The following is a 19976-nucleotide window of genomic DNA, read 5'->3' as shown; positions in this document are numbered from 1 at the left end:
GTGAACCAACGCTGTGAAATTGAAGGCCATAAAACCAAAACAATGAGCTAAAAAAATACTAAAATGGTTCATAGAACTGAGTAAAATTGAAGCGATGGATGCTGATTAGATATTGGGTTGTCACTAAAAGCAGCTCCTTTCACATTGTATGTAGTAATTTAAGCCAATATAGTGGAGGCTGTGTGTTTACTACCAGACCTCAACAAAGGAACACCGAAACCAGCTGTTAATGCAGTTTATCAGTATCACATCATACCGTATGTTATCTATAATATTCAAGAAGCACCTAGAAATAGGTTTTAAAAGTATTTTTTCGGAGCTTTAGGAGGTTAGATGACCTGTCCGTTTAAAGAAATTAAATTTATAGAGAGATTATTCCTCTGTTTTTAGTAAAATACCTTCAACAGACAAGGGAGAGGTGAAGATCACAATAATGGTAATCAAATTAACCAAATTTATAACATCACTGAACATATGCTTCTGCATTCATCCTGTTTGTACCTAAAACAAAGGAAAATCGTATGTTTGTGCTGTTTTTCGATATATCAGGTGGAAGCATAAAGTCAAGTTACTTTCCTAGTTGTCTCGAGTACGAGCAGCAGCTTAAAGCACGTGTTCAATGTGTACACTACTGCGAATATACTGTATGTTTTAAATAGAGCTGTATAATGGTTTGCATCTCCTCGTGTCTTTTAAAAAGGAGGAAACATTCTCTGTAGGTGGCCGTGTTGTCTTGTGCCAGATGTGCCGCTCTTCCTTCCTTACCCCTGAAAGCCTTCTGGTGACACATTTGATCTGAAGCTGCTTGATATGATTCAGTAAAATGAAGGATAATGGACATTGTACGTTAATATTCTGTGGTATGTTGGTGGTAGGGGGTGATGGAATAATTGAATGAGGGACCAAAAATAATGTGTTCATATAATGAAGCGCTTTCATGTCCTTTATGCACTGGGCCTTGTATAGATATATATTTATTTATTTATTTATTTTATAGTACTCTGTGTGTGTGTGTGTGTGTGTGTGTGTGTGTGTGTGTGTGTGTGTGTGTGTGTGTGTGTGTGTGTGTGTGTGTGTGTGTGTGTGTGTGTGTGTGTTTCCATCCTGCATGCATGACACCAGCATCTTATAATGCTCTCCTCTCTCCCACTGTGCCATTTCATTTTGTTCTTCTCCTTCTTTTTTTTTTTTTTTTTTTTTAAAGCAGAACATTGATTTGTTTGCCGGGTACTGGGTTCACCTGGCCCAACAGCGGGGGAGCATTCACTTCCTAGCATGTTCACCATGGTTCCCTATCACTTCATAATGGAGGAGGCACGAACCAGAACACTGCAGAGGTTAGGCTTTTGCCATTCGGGGTGAGGAGGGGGAATGAACAACCATGTGGATCAACTGGGCGAGGTTTGAATGCAAGTGTGTGTGCTTGTGTGTCTGTCTGTGAATAAAAAAAATTACAACAAAGTAGGAACCTTGTTTAGCAGCCAGGATGAGATGTAAGATATAAGGATGGGCTAAGATATAATGGTCAACAACTACTTCTTCTTTTTTTTTTTTTCATTTCAAGCTACATGTGTTTATTTCTAAATCTTTTATTTTGTTTCAGATGTTGTTGTTTCCTCTTTGTGGAGCCAATATCTGTCAATAATGTTCTTCTCTTGTGTAACACAACTGTAGTTGTATTCTGCTGTTGTCCCTGTTAGCCGGAATGAATGCATCTGCGTGTGTGTGATCATGTATTTGATTTTACTGAGACACTCTTGTTTTGCATTGTTTTGCATTATAATTGTGGGATGCAGTCTGTGTCACGCTGATGGATTTGTCTTCCATGACTTTGTAGGAGTGGGCTGCTGGTTTTGTTGATCATGTTTTCTCTTGTTTATTTGCTCAAGAGGGGACTTTCTTGTAAATTAATGTGTGTGAGCTCATTGGATTTTTTTTTTTTTTGCTACTCTGAAAGTTAGATTTGTTTTGTCATGTTGGTATTTGTAAGTCAATCTTAGTTGACCTTAAACCGTAAATAAACACATCTATTATTATGTTGACCTAATCTGTCTTCATGGCTGCTTGGGACTGAGAAAGTGTGGATCTATTTCATCTTGTGTTTCGGCCACCCCAGGATGAGTCACACATGTATCCTCTAAAGCTATATGCTGTGTTACAAATCGCGTTCTTACATACTACCACTTGCTATTTCGAGTGTATAAGTGCATTCACAGTGATGAGTGTGGAAACATGCTGTGCACAATAAGTAGCTGGAAAAAACAGTCCACTAATTGAGTGCGAAAGGATTGACGCTTTTCGCAATCAACGGTCACCATAATGGCCACATAGCAGAAAGGGAGGGAACCACCCACCTAAAGTATTTTCCAAACAGCAGAGGTCCCGGAAGCTACAGTGTTTATTTTTCACTACTGCTGTCAGATAGAAGACATTCCTACGTTTATTGTGCGTGTTGAATAGAGGGCACGGAACCACGTACATTTTTAGGAAAAATAATAAAAGCCGGCAGATGCGCTGAGTGCCAAACAGCGCTGTGCAATTTGAGGCAAACACTAACCTGTCAAAATTCAAGGACAACACAAGTAAAAGTACTTGCATGTAAGAGTACTATATGCGAGTGTGCTAAAGGGAAGAACACCGTTTGGAACGCAGCCGTAGTTTCAGTCAAATGTTTTTGTTACAACCGACTTATCACAGCAGGAAAAACAGAGAAGTTACTGATAGCAGTAACAATGGTTCCGTTCACTTCAGGTTTCCCAGTGAGTCATGACAGTGTGACCGTGAGCCAGCTGACACGGCATCAGGACCCTGAAACTGAATAAAACCATCATTAATTATAGCTACACCTGTGCTTTGATGTGACATTTTAAAATGTCATCTATGAAAAAGTTTCAGAAAAATTATATGTTGCACAGACTGTACAAATCCAGTTTAATTAATGCTGACAAATCACATGTGACATGATGAAAATGAGTCCAATTTAATTCCCTGGAATTAAACAGACTGCAACTGAACCAACTAAATCTCACTATTTCTTTATTATTTAGTTAAATTTAAAAAATTGTTTTTATTTATTTGTATGTTATGTCTTTTACAGTGTATTTCTTATCGTGTGTAACCATGAATAAAAACATTTTTTTTTATTAATTCTATATCTGTTTGTAAAGGATTAAGATATATGTCATGAAAAATATATATATTTTTTTTGCCTTTTATCCCTTACTTCTCAGTTGATTTAAACATTTCAAAATTCATATGCTAAATGATTATTCAAGTGTATTTCTAACTTTCAAACTTGGATCAGAGAGAGAGAAAAAAAAAATAATAAAAAATGCATGCATGCACAATGCTCCTTCTTCTCCCTCGGGGTTCATTAGCAGCAATGGAATTCAGTGACCCAGAAACTAAACCTAGCCCAAATCAATTAGCAGACATACACATGCATACATTTGAGCTGCTAATTACAAAGCCAAACTCCTCCTCACAGGGAGGGGTTTCCCCTTTGAAGATCAACCAAATTGGGAGAAGCCAAAATGTTTTGTAAATACAGTATTTTTGTTGGCTTCAACATCATACCGGTGTCTGCCGCTAGAAGATGTTCGAGGGCTTGATTCGATTTCAAGGTCTGTGAAAATGCAAATTTGAAGTCGACTGTATTAATGTGGATTCCTTCATATATTGTAAAGGTAAAACATAATCTCTTGCTATTAATAACACCCTAATATAACATTACATGGTAAATTTAGTCATGCTGGCAGCTGCTTATGTTTTCTGCTCGTTCTTAAAAGAAAATTCACTTAACAGTAATGCCACTAACCATATTCAACATGGAAAAACAGAGAGAGTGTTTATAAATGTCTTATTTCCTGGTATGACTTCAGGCGGCAAACATATACAAATATTTCACGGTAAACAGAATCCAGTCAAAACCACACTGAATAAAAGACACAAAATTAAACACAAACCACTGAGAGAGCGTAAACAACCATGAAGTCTAGTGAGGAGAATCCTTTGCTTTCTGCTCTTTTTGACATGGTAGAAAAAAAAAAGAAGCGTAGACGTCACTGATAACAATAAACGATGGTTCTATTCTAGTTAACTGACCCGGTGAGTTATGACAGAGTTACAATGAGTCAGCATGCAAATTCTAGGAACGTGAAACTAAAGCAGCTTCATTTTATGATTTACTTCCGTGCTTCTCCCACTGCAAGGTGTACAAAATATATTCCATGAAAAAAGAAAAGCCTGTTGGTGCCACCATTTAAACAAATTGTTTTAATTTTATTCAGGATCTTTCAGTTTTATTGCGACTCATAGTGGCGAAGCCCGTCGAGAATTACCTCCCGACTCTCTAAAGTTCTCACCACTGTTTTAGTATCTTTCAGCTCATTGTTTTGGAGTCCAAAAACAGAGATTAAAAAAAAAGAAAAAGAAAAAGAAAAGGAGGATGAATTGGACTTAAATGAATCAGGCGGCCACAGACCGAGCTGTCGATGAACGCCGATGTTGCTTCATGTCATGGCGGCTGCCTAAACTGGCGACGGACCTTTTTAAAGGCAGGCATATTACTCGTTTAGTTACTGGCGATATTAAAATAAATCCATTACACCTCCCAGTAAACTAAAAATGGCGACGCCAGGTCTCTGAAACCAGCTCACCTCAAAGCCATGCAGTGTTTTGTTTTTTTAAACGTGTTCGGTTACACCTGTGCTTTGCCTTCCCTGTTGTGAAAAGCTGTACGTTAACACATTCTCCAGTGACAACTTTTTTTTTTTTTTTTTAAGGTGAAATCCATTTAAGGTTTTTTTTGTTTTGTTTTGCAGCTTGTGCCATTTTACCTGAAGTGCCCCCCCCCCAAAAAAAAAAAACTAGCCAGTTAATGCAGCTTTAATAACACTTAAGTGTCACGTTTTGAAGGCCAGTTTTGAGAGGTTGTTGTTGTTATTTATTTTGCAGCAGCAGTGGATGTTTTTTATTTATTTATTTTAAAACTGTAGATGGATTTCCATCCCTCTGACATCACCACGTGTTTTCTGTTTGAGCTCTTAACTTGAGCTTTTTGTCTTTTTAATTAAATTTTTTTTTATTGCGGAATTAATCGGAGCTCTTCCCCTTTAAGGACGTGACAGCAGGCAGCGGTGGAGGAGCTGGTCAGGAACCGGTCAGGAGCGGACGGCGCTGAAGGAATCTCCCAAACTTTTCCAACACCGAAGTGTTTGCTCTCTCTCTCTCTCTCTCTCTCTCTCTCTCTCTCTCTCTCTCTCTCTCTCTCTTCACCTCCAGTTTGCAAAACAAACGCGAAAGTTAAACTCCTCGCGCGTCCTTTACGCGCGCGCGTGTGTGCGCGCGCCGAAGTGGATGCAAAGTGAGCGCTTTGGAAGAAAACAAACAAAAACAAAGAAAAAACAAAGAAGAAGAAGAAGAAGAAGAAGAAGAAGAAGAAGAAGAAGGGGAAAACTTCTGGACTTTGATGCCCTCCCTCCAAAGTTCAGCTAAGGTGGCTAACGTTCAGCTAGCGCCGGATTGCTAAACTGCGACGTGAAAAGTTTTGGATCAACTTTTTTATTTATTTATTTTTTTTATATCCCGAGGAGTAAAAAAAACAAACCGGTTGCGGGAGGAAGGCGTGCGGAGACTAAAACGGTTTTGCGGCAAACTTAAAAAAAAGAGAAAAAAAAGACAGCGATCATCCCCTCCGGTGGGGGGAGGAGGAGGAGGGGGGGGGGCAGGTTACGGTATCAAGCTAATCACTTTGAGCTAGCCTAGCTCGTGACAAAGTGGTGTTTCAGCCCGACGGGGGGAGAGAGGAAAACAAAAACAAACAAAACAATGACACGACGGAGACACCGAGAGCTGCTTCAACGTCTCCGTTAAGGTCTGAATAGTCTCGACGAGGGGGGAGGGGGGGGGGGGGGGGGGGGCACGATGACCACTGCGTGAGAAAAGTACCGACTACATCCACGAAGTAACGCGATGAACACGTGAAGGAGCTCCGCTGACTTCTGGACAACTCCGACTGATGATGTAACTTTGGTTGCTGGTTTTCTTTCTTTCTTCTTTCTTTCTTTTTCTTTTTTGATCACATCCCAGTACAGTACTCTCCTCAAGTCTTCCTGCCCCCCCCCGGGGTGCCCCCCCCCATCATCCTACGCTTTTGGAGCCTTCCTGCGTTGTTATGAGCCCCGTTCATCACCTCCGTCCAGAGGGCCCTCGTCGCCTCGGATGAAGTGGAGAGCCCCCTTCACGATGAAGGTGACTGTGACATTTGGGCAGACGGGTGTGGTTGTGCCTTGCAAGGAGGGGTGGACGGTGAGGGACCTCATCCAGCAGGCCACGCAGAGATACAGGAAACTCTTGGAGCAGGTGAGCTTATATTCCCGGGGTGAGAAATGAAACTGTATGTTTTAGATGCAGCCGAAAGGTGTATTTATTATTATTATTATTATTATTATGAGTACTTGTTGTACTAAGTTATTCCTCTTCGGTGCGGAAGCAACTACCGACACTGTGGCTGGTACATCACACAATGAACTCACCTTGAACATCACCTCACAATGAGTTTTTTTTTTTTTTCCTCCCATATAAATGCTGCTCACTTTATTATAAAGTCTGAGTGGTAATAGTTGCGGCTGTCGGTTTTCAGTCATACCAGAAAGACTAGTGTGCTTCAGAAAATGAACAAAAAGTATTCAAACAAATGCAATTTGATCACCCTTTGAGTCTCTCTGACCTTTTGAGCCATCAGTTGGCTACATTATTCACCGGGAAGCAGTTTTGTAATAATGTGTTTAAGATTTTCATGAACTCCAGAAAAACAGAAAGAGAGGTGAGATAAGTTTTTTTTTTTTTTTTTTTTTATGAAACGGCACTTTCATAACATTTGAGGTTCTCCCTGAACTCGTAAAAGAATAATCGAAAAGCTCTGTCATTTTTATATCATGAAAAGGACAGTGTGAGTTTCACATCCGAAGTCTTTGGAAGTTAAAGCCGTGGAGGTCCGGTTCTCCGTAATGGCTCTATGAAAAATTAAAAGCAGATCTGATATGAATTGTGATGGTTCAGACAGGAGCAGGCACGAGTCATTTCCAATTTAGTTGTGAGTGTAAAATGCAAATGACTCCCGTCTTGTGATTCCTTCATGACTGCTGTTGATTCCCTGCGCTGCTCCGGGGGCAGGAGCCCCATGACCCCCATCACACAACCAAATCTTCTCAGTGACTTGCTTCATATTGGGTCCATTATTCAAAAAGCACAGCAGTCGTATGGATAGATCGCCTCGGCAGGGATTGAGAGAGATGTCGAAGGTGTGCGTGCGTGCGTGCGTGTGTGTGTGTGTGTGCGTGTGCGTGTGCGTGTGTGTGTTTTGGTTTATGCGAGACACCACTTGCAGATGCACTCATTTCCCCCCCCCCATCCTACTCTTTTTTTTTTTTTTTTCTTTCTTGCTCCCTGCACACTTTCTCCCTTTTAATCTGTTTTCACCTATCCACACATCGCCCCTCCACCCACAGCGCTGCCGTGTGTTTCGCCCCCCTTCATCTTATTTATCACTCTTATCTTTTACACTAGTACACCTCCTCTTCACCTTCCTCAATGCTGCGTGCATAGACAAAACACCCGCTTCCCTTTCATCTGAACTGCTCTTCCTCTTTGAACACTTCCTCCTTCCCCTCCAGTTCTTCTTTATGAGCTCTGTTCCACCCAGAAGTAGCGACACATAGGATTGCGTTATCATTTTTTTTTTTTTTCCGAGTCTCTCCGCTAAAAGGATGGCTCGATGCATAATGGACGGCGGGAGCAATGTGTTTAAAAAATTATTTTTTTTCCCGCAAACCCTCAACAATACTGCCTAACGTTATTGATTTAAGTGGTGCGTTAACAACAGTGAACATTTCGAAGGAACCGTTGTTCTGTTTAGTTTGTTCACCGCGCAAAAAACCCGCCCCCCCGCTAGTATTAAGGTTACTTTTGCTTGATTTCATAGGTGCGGGCTAAAGACTCATGCTTCTCAGATAACACTATTGTAGGGGACTCTGTCCCTGCAGGAAAGAAAAGTGTGCAAATCTATCAAAGTCAAAACGGACAATAAGGATATATTTCCTGATTTCCCTGCAAATAATGAATGCCAATTGGATTTAGAAAATGAAAAACAAAAGGTTAACGTTCACTGTGCTGCACTGCAGCATTTGAGGTGGTCGTGTTGACCGAGAGACAAAGTGAGAGCTCCGTGTGTGTTTTCCTGCAGCTTGGATGTGTGTAGTTATGCACCTCCCCGCTCTATTGATTCGGTCTGCGACTATTTAAATACTTTGTTTCCTGCATGTGTCAATGGAATTCTTCGTCAAGAAAATGCACACGGTGTGTTTTTTGGCCTGCTCTTGTCTTCTTCTGTTTTCTCTCTCTTTCCCCACGTTTGTCTGGACTTTTCCCAGCTCCCCTTTCCCTACTTTGACATTGCTATTCCTACTTTTTGATGGTTTTGGCCTTTTTCTTTTCTTCTTTGTTATATGGCATTTTAGAATTTCTGCTTTTGTTTGTGTGCAGTTTTTTTTTTTTCATACTGCCCTTTCACAACCTCTGACTGCCAACTCCTGCATTTCTTTCTCCTCCCCCTCCTGTTCCTCCTCGGAGATGGTGAACTTGCTGTCTCCCTAATTGCTTCATCTCATTCTCTCTCCTTGCTTTTGTATTTATTCCGTGTGTTTTTCTCACTTTCTTCTTGTCACTCAGTCATTTTTCGGTAACACGAACTGTTGTAGCTGTATAATGGTGGTCGTTAATGTGTCTGAGGATTAGAAAGCCAGGATGTTTGTGTTGTAGAGCAGTCCAGTCCCTAATCCTTCCTCCCCGTGCTTGGCAAATCATATATTTTTTTGAAATGGTCACAGAGACGGCTTGCTTTCTGTCGGTCTCTCTCGCCCTCTCCTCTTCCTCCATATCGTCTTCATCCTACTTAGAGAGTATGCCGCTTGTATTAAACACATTTTATTATCTTGTGTATTCCTGCATGCATCCTCTGTAGCTAGCTGGCACTGGCATTCTTCTTTATCAGCCGCTTTGTGAGGAGTTCCCACAGCGGTGCTTAGGAGGAGCTAACGCTCAGTACAAGCATTAAAGCTGTGTTTAAGGGGTCTTGAAAAGAGTTGAGAATGTTTGAGATTTACTCTTAAGTTGAGTGTCGGAGAGGATTTATGTTGTGTGTGTTTTTTTTTTTTTTAAGTTTCATATTGATCACAGCCTAATAATTAAAATTTGCAAACCTCTTTGTCCAATGCAGTATGAATCCAGAGGAGAAACAAATGGGATTACAAAGTGAAAGGCAATAAGAGAGTGCTGGTGTGCGTAAGAAAGATACACGAGGCTTTCGTTATGATCGACTACTAAGCCATCGGAGGCTTCTCCAAGTATTTTGCAGGCTTTTACCTCATTTAGAGTTATTTTAAGAGAAAATGTTAGATATACTTAATACCTCATATAACTTTGAGCTTGGTTAATATGTTTATGTTTTTTTAGGTACAGCTCAAAATGAAGGCCACAATATAGATTGAAACAGTGGGAATACACCCCGATTGTGTTCTTTTTGGTTGGTAGTTTTTTTGTTGTTTTTTTGCATCTGTCTTGATCGAAGTAATTTATTATCTTTTAATATTGAGTCCTTTTTGTAAAACAGTGTGCATAGATCAGTTACACAATCGCTTACAAAGAATTTGATTGGACCTAATATAGCCAATACTTGTTTACTGACGTATGCCTGAAATCCAGTGCAACCCATGTAGATAAGCTGCATGTCAAGCTGATGGTTGGAGATTTACAGGTGAAGTGAGAAGTCCAAATCAGTCAGTCAGTAACCTGTGTGTTAATTGTCCTCCTCCTCACTCAGTACATTAGGAAATGAAGTGCTCCGTGATCTGTTGTTATTTGCTATTAGAACCTAGAAGCAAAAGCTGCGTGCTGACAGCTGGAGTACGATGTAGAGCTGTCACTCTAGAGGCAAAGCACAAGTTAAATGAGGAACAGAGAACGGCTGTATCAAGAAACAATTAAAAAAAAACAAACAAAAAAAAAAAAAACAGCACTATGCAAGGTGCTTTTATAATTTTTTTTTTTTATACCTTTTTAAGAAATCAGAACAAAGAATATAAAAAGGAAGATAGGTTAGGTAGCAGGGGAGGATGAAGAGCAGCCAGAGGAAGAGGAGGGAGTGAAGAAAGCGGAGGTTGTTTTCATGGGGAGTTGCCAGGAAGTTATCAGCTTGTTGACAGACTTCTTAATTACCTTTGGCCAAACAGACAAGCGTGTGTACATATAATATAACTGCCTCATCGTGTGGTTGAAGTGAAGTGCGGTTACTGTTTCATTTCTCATTTATATGCACAAAGTATATTTATAAATAGTCATGTGAAAAAAAAAAAAGTACATCCCACGGAAATTGTTCACTTTTTAAAGATATCTGAACAAGCAAACACTTTCAAACGCTTGAAATAGTGCCTGAGAAAAGTTATATATACTCAACAAATGAATTAACATTTTGTAGTCATTTTTAAATGATTGAAATGAATAAAAAAAATTGTAAGTAAGTGCATCCCTACATTTATCACACCTTCAAATTCATGAAAGTAGAATCATGGATCAAGATTAGGTGCCAAAGATTAGAAGCTTCTTACTGAGTGACCGGTGTAATGTGTCTCATTTGAACCTCTGACTTGTCGGGTCTGGTGTTGCCTTTGCTGCTGAAGTGTGTGGAGCTCTCTAAGGCCTTCATAAAAGAGGTTGTAGATGCCTTTGAACAAGGGATTTGGAAGTTCTCCAAATTATTTGAAATAAATCATTCCACTGTGAGGAAAATCATTTCCAAGGAAAAAGTTTTTGCAGTCCAAAAAAAAAGTGAGCATACAGACAAATAGCAGGCTTTTTGGTAAATTTGCTCTCGACAGACAAATGAAAGATAAGAGTTGATTGGTCATTGTAATGGTAGACGCTGTATGTTTGACCGAAGGCAGCTTTTCAGGAGAAAAAGCTCACGGCATGGTGGTGGAAATGTTGTGGTTTTAGGGTGTCTTGACAGCTTGCAGTCGTTGAGTCAACAATGACTTCTGCATCATGTGAAAGAGGTGCTTAGAGATAATGAGAAGCCGTCTGTCTGGAAGTCAAAGCTGAACTGTTAGTGGACCTTTCAACAGGATGGTGACCCTGAGCAGACAAGTAAGAGGGTGAAATGGAAGATTATGGGGAGGCCGAGTCAAAGCCGAGATTTGAGTCCCATTGAAATGTCGTGGGGGATTTGAAACAGGCGGTGCATGCAGGAAAACCCTCAAACATTTACAAACTGGAGGACTTTTACATGAAAGAATGATGAAAAATGTCAGCAAGCCAATGTTAGAGACTGGTGGACAGTTATGCAAAAGGCCTACAAGAAGTTATTTCTACTAAAGGGGGGCAACGGGTGTACTTACTTCTTCCACACAAGAATATTACATGTATTGATTTAAAAAAAAAAAAAAAAAAATTTTTTTATTGAAAAAGCAAATTTTCCTTTTGTTGTTGTTTGAATACACCACTTTTTTTTTCTTTTTCTTTCTGTTAACACCGTTTCAACGAGTATCAAATGTTTGCCTTTCCGAACGCATATATTATTATTTTATATGTTTATTTGGCTTCATCTGTATTCGATAGTTCTTACCTCTGGTCCGAATGTGGCCAAGGATTGAAACCAGCTGCTTTTGTGGGCTGCTGGTGTATCTACAGTATTCATGCGTATACTTACACTTATTGATTATAAGGTGGATGCGTGTAAAATAATTCCTGCCCATGTGGGCGTAGAGTGTAGTTTCATTAGCCGGGAGAGGAATGCTGATGAGGCGTGGCCGAACGAGCTGATAAAATCGTAAAACATTCTGGCCCCGTGCCAGAGCGCAGGCAGATATTCCTGAGAGCGAGGGAGGAGACACGTGCCCCCTTCCTCCGAAGAATGTGTTGATTGAGCCTTACATCCATGCTATTCTATTCTATTCTATTCTATTCTATTCTATTCTATTCTATTCTATTCTATTCCATTCTTGTAGTTCATAAGGTGTTCAGTCAGACCGTGTCGGAAATCAAATGTTTTTACTGTTCATTCAAATGACCGCACTGGAAGTCAGACCTTTTCCAGATTTCACAAGCATAGGATGTTAAAAAGGTGTAGAGGGGACGGGGGGGCTTCTGACACCGTGTGACCATCCGAACATAAATCGATCATAAATCCGGCCCATTTCCATGATCCGTCAGAATACACTTTTACCTTTGCCGAATTAGATGGTTGATGAAACAACTTGTGCCCATCTTAAATGTAGGATGCTGTTGTTAAGGATACAAATGGTTACCATGGCATCTGAAGATGAGCTTTGTTACTTCAGGGTCACGAGACAGGTCCAGGGATCAGTGAGATTTTGTTATTTTTTATTTTTTTCCCTCAGAATTAAGTTTTGCAATAGCACTCATGAAGAATGAAGTAAGCAGTTAACTTGTTAATCTAGTTAGCTGTGAGATGTTCCACTAGTGGTTTTTTTTTTTTCTAGCTTTACACAACTTTTCCAGTCCTTCGTTGCTCCTGTACCAACTTTTTTGAGACGTGTTGCTGACTTCAAATTCAAAATGAGCATATATTTTTCATTAAACAATAATATTTCTCAGTTTATTGATGTTGTCTTTGGTCTATTTTCTATTAAATAGTGGTTCAGCAGATATAATTTTTTTTTTTACATTTTTTTTTTTACATTTTACACAGCATCCCAGCTTTTTCAGAAATGGGTTTGTACTCTCCTAGACCTCTCAGTTCTGGATCAGGATCTAAATATGTCCAGTAATTTGGATTTGCTTTGGGTCGTTAATGTAGTGTTCGGCCGGGAGCGTGCGGAGCGGCTGCCTTTTACATTTTGTGTATACAGTTATGTGCAGAGCATGAGTTTGCTCACAGTGAGCCTCGGACCGCTGGTTCGTGGTGTGTACCAAAGTCCACTTCTTTGCACGACCTCCAGTTTGTCAGCAACGTGCATACCAAACTCTTGTGTCAACTGGCAGCCTAGAAAAGGCTGACTGTTCGGAGATAACGGACGAGGGAGACGTGGGGAGTTCACCACATTCCTAACAACACTGAATATTCGACACAAGTGTTTTCACTTCGGTGGGGGCTTTACTCCAACTTCTTAATCATTTCTAGATCGTGTCATGAGACTCAAATAGCCCAAATTACCCAAGATTATCTGAAATTGTATCAGGCAAAACACTGTATTAAGAGCTAATCCCCCCCCCTGATTTTTGGATCAGATCAGTGTGTTTACATTTCTTATCTTTAATCTTATAATATCTGGGTGTACCTCTAGGTTATAAACTGCCAGACTTGGAGGGACAGGATTTCTGACTAACACGTTATCAGATTGTGCTCGCATCTCTTATCTCCTTAAATCTTTTGTCCTTCCAACTATAACAACAAGTCAAAGGGGGTTGTTGATGACCTAAAAAACAGCAGTGGGTCACCAAAGGAATGTGGCTGCTGGATGTTCTACAGATACCTTCTTTCACCACATTGTTTGTGTTGATTCCTGCTGCAATTGAAACGCATAATTCAGTGTGCGTCTGCAAACATCAGTTTTAAATACAGAGTGAAAATGTAGTTTTCCCTTGTGTTTCCAGAAACTTTCAGGGAAATGTACTGCCGGTTGCTACTAGTTGAAGGGATAGTTGTGTTGTACACCACATATTTCAATGGTAGAATAATTCACTGTTGCAGCTAATGCAAGTATTTATTGCTGATTAGTGCAGTTCTGCATCTCAAGATTAAAAAAAAAAAAAAAAATGTTTATCATCAAAATTATTGATTAGTCTGTTGATTATTTTGTTGATTAATCAGTTGGTTTATAAACTGAAAAGAGCAGATTCCCAGGGTCTCAGAAAGCTTCCTTCAGTTGGTTTGTTGTAATTAGATGTATAGCCTATTCATTTTGGAGTATGCACTTCTAAAGTCGAGTATTACTTGAAACGAAAAGTACAATGTCCCGTCTACTCTGTGAATTGCGCAGGTACTGTGCATCCGTTCTACAGCTCATGTTTGTCCCAATAACTTTGCAGACTTTAATCTGGACATGGAATCCAGAGCCAGCCTGGATTTTTTTTTTTTTTTTTCTTATGTGGGAGTTAAGCAGAGTGTTAGTTGAAATTAAATAGCTGACTTCAAGCAAGCTGGTACAAATGTTTCTCTTAATGTCTCTCTGTTGCCTTGTTGTCTATTAAGAATGTAAAACATGGTAGAGTTGATTGTGTCTTTGTTGAGGCATTCTCAGCCAGTTTACATGTACACCAGCTCACTGTGGTGGGGAGGAGGGTTCCAGGACTTGACATGAAACTAGGATGGAAAAAAAAAAATTGAACCCTATTGGAAACTCATTCTCTAGTACACAGTTACACAAACACTGTACTCAGTGAAATGTTTTGTACAAAGCCAAGGGCATAACACATGCAACATCTTTGTGGCGCTGAAATCTTTCCCTAACAAGTTTAGAAACATTTCTCAAAAGTTGTCCCAGAGTTAATATGTCCCAAAACCTTGACTGATAGTGCTCAAGGGAGAGAAACACTGTGCAAGAAGAAGAAAAACAATGCAAATGTTATGTTTGAGAATCTTTCTCTGGCGTGGGTGTCAGCAATGTCAGTGTTACAATACAATTATATGAATTGCAAGGCAGGACAAATCGAGGGGCAATATAGGAGTATTGTTTCACCATTATTGCCGAAAAGCCATTTAAATTGCTTGTTTTAGATTTAGATTTTTAGATTTTATACACTTTATTAATCCCCTAGGGGAAATTTCTTCACTACAGCAGGGGGGCTCTCAGGGGGGAGATGCTGCAGCAGGCTGCCACGACCGCGGCGCCAGGTAACCTGACCTGAAGTGCATGTTTTTGGATGATGGGAGGAAGCCGGAGAACCCGGAGAGAACCCACGCAAGCACAGGGAGAACATGCAAACTCCGCACAGAAAGGCCCAGGACCGGATTCGAACCCAGAACCTTTTTGCTGTGAGGCAACAGTGCTAACCACTGCACCACCGTGCCGCCCATAAACTGGCATAATAGAAAAAACTTTTTTTCTTTAATAGACCTAGGCTGTATTTAAACACATGTATGTTATTTGCTGGCACCACATGGATATGAACTGTAATGAAACTCAAGATCAAAAATTGTTAATGCGATGCTTGAGAAAACATATCTCAACATACAACAATATTTGTTGACTTATTAATTAAGGATGATGACACAAAGTATAGCAACGGCAACACTTTCTTTGCTTATAACGGTCATACTGCTTCCTGTGTTATTTCCAACTCATTCAGAAAGATTGGAGGAATAACTGACACAGACATGACCAACATACAAAGTAAGCCGGTAACTGGAATACAGTCTCGTTTGCGTGTCTCCAAGTCAGAGTCGATTGATATATTTGATAGAATGGAATAATATCCACAAGACGGACAAGTGACGAAAGTCCAGAGCGCTTTCTATGTGCATTGGCCTTTACAGTGATGTCCGGGGACACACTGCCCTGTCCCGTCTTACACTCTTCTTAATGGGAGTTTTTCAAGAGCACTGTCAAGGCACCTGACCCTGAAAGAGTGATTTAATGGAGCACCACCCTGAAATGTTTTGAGTCATACCTTTCCTTAGGCTGTGTGTGGTTTTTGTATGAGCGTGTGTGTGTGTGTGTGTGCGTGCGTTGTCTTAATATGTTGTTCAACAACCAGCTCTATGTAGTCAGCTGTCCAGTACAGTGTCGATGTCATTAATCACAGACCCAACGCAGCAGAGAGAGAGAGAGAGAGAGAGGGAGGATTGAGAGGGAATGGGCCGGGCTGGACTTGCAATCTGTACAAGGCACCTGGGGAAAGATGTGGAAGATGTGGGGGGGGGGGAGAGAAACAAAGGAGAGGGCAAGAGATGAGAGAGAAGGTGAGCCACAAAGAGAAGGCTATATAAATGAGGAGCAGGGAGGAGGAGCCGAAGAGCAGAAGAAAAGGCCTTTATGGCTGCTGTGAGCTTTGTTCTTGAGGGACCTGTGACAAGTTTCTCTTAATCCTCTTGATACTTAATTCTTGATATATCCTTAAGGAAGTAGTGGGCTCATTTTTAAGGTTTCTTAATGTGAATGTTATGAATTGGGCCTGAGAGTATGACGACACCAAGCTACCTCACTTGGTTAGTGGTCTTTGATATTAAATTCAACATAAAATAATTATTCTTGTGTGTCCATAAATACTTATTTATGATTTTTTTTTTTATTTTATTTATTTATTTAATAAACATTTGGCATATAATCATATCTGATATTTGTTCAGTGCACCATCTCTTGTATGGGACCATTGTAACCTGTGATATCTCTATATAAATCTGTGTCCTCTGCGTATTTTTTGTAAGATGTTATTGTTGTTTTCTACAACCGGAGATAGAGAGAAAATGTAGATATTGAACAGAAGAGACCCACGAATAAAGCCCTGAGCAGCTCCACATGTTATTTTTAAATTCTCTGATGTGTAATTTCCGGTCGACACAAAGCAGTCCCTGTTCTTAAAATAGGTGTGAAACCATTTCAGCACTGTGCCAGAAAGCACCACCCAGTTCTGTAATGTTTTGTGGTGGACTGTCAAATGCAGCACAAAGGTCCAGTAATAATAAAACAGAGACTTCTTAACTCTCTGTTTTTACCGATGTCATTTGAAATCCTGATGGGGAAAACAGAAATGTGTTCAGTTGTTGGAAAAACAGCTGAACATACGCTGTAAGAAAATTGGATCCAGTTATCAGCTGTTCAACAGTCTACCCACAAACTGCTGACTTGCAGTGGTTGTGTCCTGTGTTGCAGGAAGGAGATTTCCAGGTTCGAACTCACCACGTTGAATACTGTGACGGAGGGATTCTCGACCCCGACGATATACTCAGTGACCTGGTAGAAGACAAGGACAAGGTAAGAACCTGCGGGGCAGAACTTATTGTTTTGTTTCGGCTCTCTGTAGTTAAAGAGGTTGGCGTGACGGCTTTACATCCTTCGACATAAAACGCAGCCACGGGTTCGGTCATGCCACCACAAACAGTCATGTAACATTACCTTGTAAATCATTCCCTGTGAAGTATAACCAACACGGGAGGTTCGTTTTTAGTAACTTTAAAATAAAAGGTCCTTTTTCTTGAATGACCAGCAGTAAGCAGATTACACAGATATTCATGTAACCATCCAAATACAGTATCCAGGCTATTAAAGTCAGACATCTCTATCTTTAAAATCATTTAATACTTCTTATATAAAACGTATAATCTTTTTGTTTTGTACCTTTTTAGTAGTCACGTATCATTGTGGGTGTGCAGAAAAGTATGAGTGGATATCTGTATCTTGTATTTTGGGTGTGTGTGTGTGTGTGTGTGTGTGTGTGTGTGTGTGTGTGTGTGTGTGTGCGTGTGTGCGTGTGCGTGCGCGCTGCAGTGGCCTGTAAGCCACTCCCTTTGATAGAATATTGCTTCTCGAGCAAAATTCAGAGGTAAAGGTTTTAACTTGCCTTTAGCATTAAACAGTGTCATTAGTAATTCACTTCTGGAGACCCGAGGCAAACCCAATCCATATATTCCCACTTTTTCTCACTTTCCCCCCGAGGAATGTCATTTTTTTTATTTAACCCCTCGGGAAAGTTTAGTTTTTTTTTCTTCCTCTCCTCTAGAATCTGGCATTATTAGAATGTGATAAATGGCCTAGATTAAGGACTTTTTGAACCATATCTTAGGACCTTAAATTAATCTTGAGCTTCCTCTTAGTGGCTCTACACATTAAAACAGTGTCAACATGTTTTAATGAGCTTCTGTCCTGTGGTGAAGTGATTTTTTTTTTTTTTATTTAGGTCACCGCTAGAAAAAGTTGAAGAAACTGCTGGCTAGGAAACGTTATGTACAATGTGTTTCCCTGTCCTCGGCTTGTACTGTATGCCTTTAAGGATGTTTTAAATACTGCAGGATTTGTTGGAAATTCTCTGAACTAATTAAGAACAAAGTTGCTGTAGTATGCAATTCCTCTCGAGGCTGCCAGAACCTTTGGGAAGAACTGCTCTCTCTCTTTAACCGGCACTCGCGCCGCTGTTCCTCTGCTATGTCCAATTTTTTCTTTTTAAGATGTTGTGAGCAAGATGTTTCTATTATTGTGAGTCCAGCTGCAGCTAAAAAAAAGAAATGTTTATCTTTATTAATAAACATTTGGAGAGTTGTTTTTTTGAATGACAAGTTTAACAGAGACCTCCTGTGGAAATATGACGATTGAGAATTGTCTCTGGTGTAAAGAAATATTTCCGCACCCGTTTTTTATAGACATTTTTTAGCCTAGATTGTTCTTTATGCTCAATGAATTTTCCAGATGAGCCCTCGTGTCAAAATGGGCTGGTTACTCGACACACTAAGCCGTAGCCCAGGAGCCATATGACTCAGTGACAGGAGCCATAAAAGCGTCAGGAGACCAGCAACTGACCTAAGGGATTACTGTTGTGAGAGCCTGTTGCCATGGTTTTGGAGAGAGTCAGAGAGCAGCTCGCCGTGGTCCTGCTCTTGGCTGGTCGTCACTTGCTCTGTGCCTCTGTGATCTTGTTTGTAACGGTTTATTTATGTGGAGGTGTCACAGTCTGGAGTTCCACCTGAGATCACTCAGTCTAGCGTTGGGTGTGTATTGTGCTGGTTTTACAGCCCAAAAAATTGTATGAAAAAAAAATATATTAAATGTTTTTGCTGTGTCAGAGTCCCCGTGCCTATTTGCAAAACTCACTGTTTTATTTGAGTATTTGAGTTGGCAATGTACATTAATTTCTGCTATCTACAATCCTACAATGCAAAGCTGCATATTTTATAGATGTCAAATCACAAGTCTATTACATCCTTGGAGTTGTGGCTCTCAGGAGGCAGTGTACATTAATACGTTGTTTTTTTTCCCTGCTGGGAACAGTGGACCAAGCTGAAAATACAACATATCACTTTATAAAGTTGTAATGAGGAATAGTTGCCTGTTGACACATCGCACAAGTCCAACTTCAATTTGCTTTCAGTTCAGGTTCGGTCTGTGTCAATTTGTACGGTTAAGATCTGTCTGAAAGACATTTCAAAGAGCTGAGGGGAACAGCCGCCTGCGACTGAAATGTTCTGCTGCCTTTTCGTTGTGAGCAGGACAGAGAAAGCACTGAGTTAATGGTTGATGCAAAAAAAAAAAAAAAAAGTAGAGATGTCTGTCTCTTCGAAGTAAAATGAGTAAGTTAGCAGTTGAAGCTGGTTTCTTTTATCAATTTTGGAGTTTTAATGACTGTAAATCAATGTCTTTGGCAGCTGTTTTGCAATTTTGTTTCATCTTTGTCCTGAACGCTGACTTTCCTCACGTTTACAAGCAAAGCAGAGCGATTGTTTGTTTTTTTAGCACCCTTTGAATGCGTTGAAACTGCACAAAATGTGTGTTGAAACGTTAAATGGCGCAATGATACCAAAAATAAAAGCTGCTTCCTACAAAATAGACATTTTATTAGAGATTATATAGTGCCTCATATTAATTCACCCACAAGACGCATAGTAAAATAGACGCGCACGCGCGCACACACACGCACACGCACACAAAAATAAGCTAGTCACCTTTACCCTTTCAGCGCTACGTATGAAGAGGCCAACCAGTGAGAATAATATTGACCTTCCACTAAAGAAAGCATTACTTCTTATTGCTTTCACACATCGGTTTCATTCACTGTTTATCCTTGAGTGTAGGTGTGCATAAGAAGACGTCTGGTTTACATTATTTTCAGCTATTATGTTTCTTGGGATATAGCTTTAGGGGCCACAGAATAGGTCGGCCTGTTGTAAAATGCTGAGTTACGTGTGTGTCAGGCCTGTTTTATTCTGAGTAGAAGTCATTTGAGGCAACCAAATTGGGAATTTTGCTTTC

At 40.2% G+C, this 19976-nt stretch overlaps 1 protein-coding gene across 3 annotated transcripts in view; it reads left to right on the top strand.

The window, feature by feature from the left end:
* The first annotated feature begins 6122 nt into the window (after positions 1-6122).
* pard3bb (par-3 family cell polarity regulator beta b) overlaps positions 6123-19976 on the top strand; it is a 198765-nt gene continuing 184911 nt past the window's right edge. For all 3 annotated transcript variants that reach the window (XM_069698895.1, XM_069698896.1, XM_069698897.1), the window contains exons 1-2: positions 6123-6363; positions 16890-16991. In XM_069698895.1, the coding sequence (XP_069554996.1) occupies positions 6223-6363; positions 16890-16991 (243 nt within the window). In that variant the 5' untranslated portion in view covers positions 6123-6222. The remainder of the gene's footprint in view (positions 6364-16889; positions 16992-19976) is intronic.

The sequence above is a fragment of the Brachyistius frenatus genome, unplaced genomic scaffold (genome assembly GCF_029030835.1).
Source record: "Brachyistius frenatus isolate BFR_SWC_R1_liver_20210118 unplaced genomic scaffold, ASM2903083v1 Contig_28, whole genome shotgun sequence".
Lineage (NCBI taxonomy): Eukaryota > Metazoa > Chordata > Actinopteri > Embiotocidae > Brachyistius > Brachyistius frenatus.
The sequence above is the reverse complement of the archived record's forward strand: the minus strand, read 5'-3'. Positions and strand labels throughout refer to the sequence as shown.